Here is a 7,650-nt window from a genome sequence, read left to right on the forward strand (position 1 = left end):
GCAATCAAAATGCAAATTCATGGTCCACTTTAATTATGGTCCACTTTAATTATTTTAGGTTCAAAATGCAAATTCATGGTCCACTTTAATTATTTTAGGTTCAAAATGCAAATTCATGGTCCACTTTAATTATTTTAGGTTTTTATCGTTATTTTTGTTGGGAATTACGATTATGATTTTACCAAAATCCATAAAAATGCAAATTCATGGTCCACTTTAATTATTTTAAGTTTTTACTTTTATTTTTGTTGGAATTACGATGGTGATTATTCCAAAATCCAAAAATGCAAATTTATGGTGCAATTTAATTTTCCAGGTTTTTATTTTTATCTTTGTTGGAAATTATCATTATCATTATACCAAAATCCAAAATCAAGTATTAATCAACATTGGCATCCCAAAATTAAAAATCTAAAAAATAGTTAATCCAGCTCACAAAACACATGTAACTTTGATTTATCCAATTTCCAACCATCCTAGAATATATTCAAATATAAATACATGTACCGTCCAATGTCCATGATGAAACTCACCCAAAACACATTTGTCAAACCCTAATACTGTAATCCCGTAATCTCATGATAAATTAAAAGATAAGCTTAAAACAGCACCACAGTTTACTACCCGCAGGCATTACATAAACATGGGTGTACAAATACTATAAACCATTCTTAGCTTTTCTTCCAGGAGAAATTAATTTTAGGATCTCTCACGCAGAAGAACGTACTCACTCACTCAAAACAGATCTGCTGATCCATACCCATATATATTTTAGACAAACATTGTCTGCTTATCTATAATATGAAGCAGCATTGCCATTATTCTAAACTTACAGAATATGAAACTAGTGGATTAATCAAATGCTCAAGGGCACTTGGGGCCGCCTTGCTGAGTCTTCCAGTTGTTGTAGCAAGGGCATACTTGTTTGTTTCCATAAGTCCCGGGAGGAACACACAGACACTTTGCGCAGCACTTTTGGCAGAAGAACATGCATGGCTTCTTGTGAGAAGTGGCCGAACACCGGTATGAACACCTTCCCCCGCATTCTGCATTAACATTCAATCACATTACATCATATTAATCACATATACAACCTACAAGTAAAGAATACAGAGTGTCACCATTACAAAACAAGAACCAGAAAAGGCCGAACCTGAAGGATGAAGTCTGCCACTGCCCCTTCCCTACATGAACCAGAGATGCAAAAATGGTCAAAAACAACAATTAACCATGTAGCAAAAGATATTGACCAGATCCAATTTAACATAGATCTATTGAATTCGATAGTGATAAATCTAATAAGAAATCTTAAGGATAATCCCACATTCATAAGGATTTGAAATCCTTGTCATATAAGTAAAATGAGAAAACTTACCCGCTTTTGCTCCATCCAGGTACCCCCATTACTGTATGGTAACGCTGCCTGCACAATCAGAGTGGACATTGTTATGCAAAGTTCTCAATAATTGATTACATGTAATGGTATAGACTTTGCAACTCACCTCAATATTCCATATGAAGAGGGCGAATACAGTAAGAAGCACAACAAATGATAAAAGACGCGCCATGAGAGTCAAGTGGGCAATAGGTAGTAGGTCACTTGACTCAATAAAATTGCTCAGAAGTTGGTGTGAGTAATAGGCAGAGGAGGTGTGAGCATTATATAGGAACGGAACTGAAAAAGGAACAGGCTCGTCTAGGGATGAGAGGAATTACAAGTGCACTGGCATTATCGAAAATCAAGGAGGCTTCACGGGACTCGATTATCCGGTGGGTCCTACTAAACTAAATTTAGAAGAAAACCGCGTGTACGGCTTTCGTATCATCTGGTCCGTGGTACAGTTTGAGGTCGGGGAGGGACGTCTGTGCTCCTCAAAACTTTCTTGATCCGCCAATGTCTACGTCGGTGGGACTCGAGAGCGTTGAAAAAACGAGGTATGTGGGACCCTCCGCAAATGAATGCAGGATGAACGCCGAAAATGGGGTGCGTAAAGTGGAAATAAGGAATAACAGTAAGAAACCACCCATGTGCACCGACTGTTGGGGTATTGGACAATGCGTAGTCAGTTGGATTCACAATCTGTGCCGGACCTCCATGTGTCTTGTGCCCTGTCTCGCATGTGCATCCATCAACCACCTTGAAGAAATGAAGTCATTTTACGAGTTTGACTGTATCTCGCCTACTGGGTTGATTTGGTAAGCCTCTAGGGGTTTCTTGAATTTGGTTGATGAAGAATCGTGGAAATGTTGGTTTGTATTGTTTAAATAAATTTACTGTTTTAAATTACAATTTGTAATAATTAAAATAAATGATCATTTTATATTTCACTCGATTCCATATCCCATGTTATTATTGAATTTAAAGATATTTTAAATTTAATAATGTCTAACCACTTTGCTATCAAATAATTAAATGTTATTGATAAAATATATTGTTATGGGAGGAAAGTATTATTTGTTATTTTATTTTTATTTATTTTTAATTTGAAATTGGAAAGATATTATTTTGTGTAATGAGTTAATTAATGAATAAAATAATATTTTGAATTTGATATTTAAATATTTAGTTACAAAATATTTAAATATATTTATGTGATTATATTAGAAAAATAAATTTAGTTAAAAAAAACAATTATTATTTATTATTTATTTTGTTATATTTAATTTATTTTATTATTTTTAAAAGTTTATTTATATTATTATATTAAAAATAATTAGTTATCTATTTAAGTTTTTTTTTGGTTTTTTTCCATAATTTGATAATATAATATAATTTCAAGTAGATGGTTATTTTTTTATTATTTAAAAAGTATTTTTGAATATATAAATGGATTCAAAATCCTAACAAATTTTAAGTCATTTTAATTTAACAGATTAAACAACTTAAACTTATAATTTTTAAATTTTTCTACTTAATTTTGAGCAAAATTAACTAAAAAGAATATCCAAAAAATAATCATTAAATCTATTTAATAAACTGCAAACTTCTATAATAAAAATATGCATCTAAGATTTCTATCTTTTTAAATTAATAAATAAATTAGTTAATTAAATATTATTTTTAATAAAAAACTCTCATATATATTTCTATAATTTCAATTTTTTATTATAATTAAAATAATAATAATAATAATAATAATAATATCTATTGTTAAGGCCATAGCCAAGCTATACACCAAATTGGTGTATGAGACCCCTTTGTTTGTGGGACAAGGGACCCACCTCTACGCAACGATTTGACTGCTAAATCTACAAAAGCATACATACTCTACCCCTCTCGTTTTGATCCTGTAACTTCTTTTTTTTTCAGAAGAAAAAAACCAGATAGATTATATTAAGAGAATATAATGAAACTTTGATACAGCAGTTAAATATTCCATATTGCCTGGAGACAACCACGGCAGAACAGAGAAAAACTGAGAATGGAAAATATACAGATATACAGATATAGATTGACTATGCGGAGAAAGTCCCGTGCCAGCATGAGGCAAAATGAGATCATTGGTCCTAATGAGAAAGGAAACAGAAATAGCGAGAGCACCATAAGCATATCGACCCAGCGAAGACAGCGGTTGGAAAAGTATACAAAAAAGTCAACATCAGAACCTGTAGGAGAGAGATCCCTACACATCAGGAGCGATAGAGAAATCAGATATCCGCAGCAAGATGGATACAAGAGGAGTTCTGAGATCTTGGAAAATACAATCATTTCTCCACTTCCATAAGAGCCAGATAACCGAAACAAACATGGAGCGAAGAGAGATGCTTTGCTCACTCCACCACCTGTAGCCCTCCTGTACAGAAGCAAAAACGCTGTAAGGGAAACAAAAGGATAAAGACAATTAATGTGAACATTAGTCTCCTAACTTCTTAAGAAGAAAAACACATACCTATATATATATATAAACGGTCTAAATTTTTATCTTATTAAACTTCCTATCAATTCTTTATCATTTTAAATATTAAATTTCTTATCAATTAATAAAATTATAAAATTTAATATTATGAAAAAAATTCAAAATCAATCCCTCCTCCGCTCACAAATTTGAAACGAAGTCCACTTAAATATATTGTTAGTTAGGTTATGCCCAGCAATGGGTCGCATTCTCACAAAATTTAAAAAGAGTCCACTTAAATATCTTGTTAGTTAGGTTATACTCCAGCAATGGCTCGCATTCTCACAAAATTGAAAGGAGGTCCACTTAAATATCTTATTGGTTAGTTATACTATAGCAATGGATCAAATTCTCATCACATCATGTAGGGATTTATCTAGAGTTTTTAGCAAGTGCGTGGAAACTTTATTTAAGAATCTTTCAAACGACATGTTACATAAGTTTTACTTTCTTAATAAAAGAGGATATTTATTTAAGAATATTTGAAACATGTCACGTAAGTTTCACTATCTTAATAAAAGAGGATATTCAAATAAGTTGGTTGAGCACTTTTTTTATTACATAAGAATAATAGGGAGGCAATGTTTAAATAGTTTAACTCTCTCCATCCAAAACATAAGAAAATGAGTTCACTGGTTTATAACCTTTGTGGTCGTTGGGCAATTTTTCTTAACTATTGAAAATTTATATTTTGGTGATTGGATGAACTAGTTCTTCTATTTCCCATTTGGATTTAATACTTACAAGTTGGTTTGTTGTGATAAAATTAATAAGGTACACATTTCTAAAATAAAAATTTACATTAATATGTTTTGAGATGTCTTAACTTTTATTAAGTAATAAGTTATTAATATATATAATTTATAAACTATTTAACATTGTAATGACTCTAGACCCGAATAATTTTTTATTTTATTGACATTACTGGAATTTACACGATACATTTACATCAATATATACAATGATTGGAAACCTTAATAATTCACTAATTGCACACATTTGCATGCGGCATTGGATTTTTATGTTTCCAACATACTAGCTATGAAGTTCATTTAATTCGCAGCTTGGGTGACATGCATGTTTTGTCCACGCGGCATTTGAAACATATGGTAACTTTCCTTTTGTTTTCCGTCATCACATGGCTTGGTTACGGGTGTCATTAACACCGTCCACTCATTCTGTACGAGGCTGGGCGGATTGACAAGGTCCCATCGCTCACTTGGTAATCTCGCTTCAATCTACAGTGAGGATCGTCCCTCGCCATCCAATGGTGGCAACAGTTTCGCGGTTTCCAACCTATACTACCGGGTTCTAGGGTGACGGTGCTCATTTGGATGGGCAGCTCCTTGAGGAGCCTGCTTTGGTTTGGTCCATGCATTGCAGCTCTAAGAGCCGACCTATCAGTTCTTGGCTCATTTGCTGGCGTATTTGGGTCTACAATTTCTACAGGTAAGCAATCATTGCCGAGATTTCATTTTGATTTCTTTAACTGAGCATGACTCCTTTCCACTGCGTGAACTCTTGACTCGTTCATGGCTTCACGCTACCCGCAGGTTTGGTTTGGTATCCTAGAGCTTCTTGCAGCGCCGGAATGAATTGTTCTTACATTTGGTGGCTCAACTCACTTCAGGTAAGACCTACATCCATTTGCGGTTGTTTTCTCGTACTATTCTGTCGCGGTTTGCATTCATACCACTGATTCCTAACTCTGCATTTCTTGGCTTGATTTTCATACAGGTTGGGCGCCTATCCCTTACCTAAGGAAACCCTCCTGGAGCGTGGTCAAGGGTTCTAGGTATGAATACCTTCTGGCCGAGGCCCTCGATTGAAGAGTTTTTAATTATAGATTCGAAGGTCCTCCAGTACCCATCGAAGGGTAGCCCTTCCAGGCTTTGTACTCTGTTGAGATTTGAGTGGGGGGATAAGAGCTCCGAGTTTCTTTTGATTTACATGTATAACTTTATTTATTTATGGTAATGGAGTTTGGGCGTCCATCCAACCTGAGATCTTATTACATTGCTTGGCCATTGTGGTGGGTTTATCTTATAGCACTGTTGTGCTTATTTATGTTGCGGCATCATTCTCTCTTTACTGTTGAAATGTGCTACTGTGAGGGTTTGGTGGTAAAATTAGAAACATTCGTTTTATTTAATTTATCTCTTTAGACTATTCGCTCCGCGGACTTGCCTATGATGGATATTTATATGTAGTTTCTCTTCCATAGAGCCTTGGTCATGGCCAGCGATTGACTCTGTAATGTAATTTATTTACCATTTATATAAATGCACAATGTTTTGTTTGGGTACACTACGTGTTCGGCACTTGGGTTTGGACCTGTTTCCACTGTCCCGCGCATTCTGATGGGGAAGGTCTGTGAACTTGCCCTCGGAACGCAACCTTAAATCTTCTCCTGACAGCCCTGATGCTCTATTTATTTCTTTATTTGCTTTTTTTAACAATGGAGGGTTGCAATATGGGAGGGTTTTCGGTCTGGACCCAACCGAGGGTTACAGTCTTGCCTATTCGAGGCTCAAACCCTGCTTATGGGACAGCCTACCTACTGCACTTCAGTTCTGTCGATGGCTATAGCGCACAGTAGTGGCTCTATTGTTATAGACATTTTTGTGCCTTACAGCTATAAGCATGAAATGTCCATAATTCAAGGGATCCAAAGTCCCTAAAGATGTTGTTACAGCTCCTAAAGGAACAAGGTCAACCAATGACAGCTTCTCCCAGAAGTTCTCCACCAAAAACCACTCAGAAACAGTCAATTCAGGATCAATTCAAGTGCTCCACTAGCTGCCTGCGTTGCAAAGCACCCCAGTACACTGTCTAGGTGCGTTGCAACGCACTTGAATGCACTACCCAGGTGCGTTGAGCGGGAAAGGACAAGTGGCAGAGTCATTCAACGAGGTGGAAAGACCATGGAAGCTTCCAGAATCTTCTCCAATGACACTTGCCTCACTGAATTCGACCAAGTGATGAGTAAGAGGCTCTCAGTCTCCAAGTGGAAGCAAGAACTGACAGAGAGAAGCCACAAGTCAGAACATAAGCTGACTCATCCTCTCTGCTTACATCTATATATGGATCCCTCATCCCAGAGATCCAGGAGGCTGGAATTTTGTACTTTGCAGAGAATTGCTATTGGTTTGAGATTGAGATTAGTACATTGGGTGATTTATGCTTTGTTGGAGGAGAGGAAGGGATTCCTTTGCTGGGAGGTAGATGCTGGATCGGAACTCACTTGGTTGTATCTCCTCTTGGACTTTCTTATTCTATCAATAAACTATTTGAGTTTCTCCTACATGCTGTGTATCAATGATGTTTTGTTATATTTGCATGTTTAGCTTAATCTGATCTTGAACTTTTTATGAATGTATATCTATATCTTCGTGTAGTTTCTCTCTCTTGTGATCTTGCAGGAATTCGGTGAAGCTGGGCCAGTAAGGGAGCAGGGAGCTGGGAGCTATTGAAGAGAGGAGCGATTGGATCAACAAACTAGCAGAAGACACAGGTTAGTTACATCCTTCCTCCTCATTTACATTTCATAAATAAGAAATACTCAAGTAGTTTTCCTTGTTTTTTGCTAAGGCACTATCACACCTTAGAGAGTGGGATAGGGGCATTCCGAATGGATACTTTTCCCAACAACATCTATCCCTATTTTTGTTAACAGTAAGAAAGGCATGCTTGGCAGTAAACTCTGTTTGCTTTATTTCTATTAATTGTTTAGTCATGGAATGCGGCAAGTGCC

General features: G+C 35.8%; 1 protein-coding gene across 1 annotated transcript; it reads right to left on the reverse strand.

Annotated features, from left to right (window-relative positions):
• Window positions 1-558: 558 nt before the first annotated feature.
• Window positions 559-1,659, reverse strand: LOC149224694 (gibberellin-regulated protein 5-like). Its single transcript, XM_089383592.1, has 4 exons — window positions 1,503-1,659; window positions 1,376-1,423; window positions 1,154-1,184; window positions 559-1,046 (listed from the first exon to the last, which is right to left on the reverse strand). Exons 1-4 carry the CDS (start codon window positions 1,566-1,568, stop codon window positions 865-867), a joined length of 327 nt encoding a protein of 108 aa, XP_089239718.1. The 5' UTR covers window positions 1,569-1,659; the 3' UTR covers window positions 559-864.
• Between the last annotated feature and the right edge of the window lie 5,991 nt (window positions 1,660-7,650).

Source organism: Pinus tabuliformis, chromosome Q, assembly GCF_031772625.1.
Source record: "Pinus tabuliformis cultivar Carrire ecotype Pingquan chromosome Q, CPIR1, whole genome shotgun sequence".
Taxonomy (NCBI): Eukaryota; Viridiplantae; Streptophyta; class Pinopsida; order Pinales; family Pinaceae; genus Pinus; species Pinus tabuliformis.

Bases quoted from the DNA above. Each gene is read 5' to 3' on its own strand.
- LOC149224694 (XM_089383592.1), bottom strand. From the start codon at position 1,568: ATGGCGCGTCTTTTATCATTTGTTGTGCTTCTTACTGTATTCGCCCTC. The intron at 1,424-1,502 runs GTGAGTTGCAAA...CTGATTGTGCAG, and splicing joins TCTTCATATGGAATATTGAG to GCAGCGTTACCATACAGTAA. The intron at 1,185-1,375 runs GTAAGTTTTCTC...TGGTTCATGTAG, and splicing joins CCTGGATGGAGCAAAAGCGG to GGAAGGGGCAGTGGCAGACT.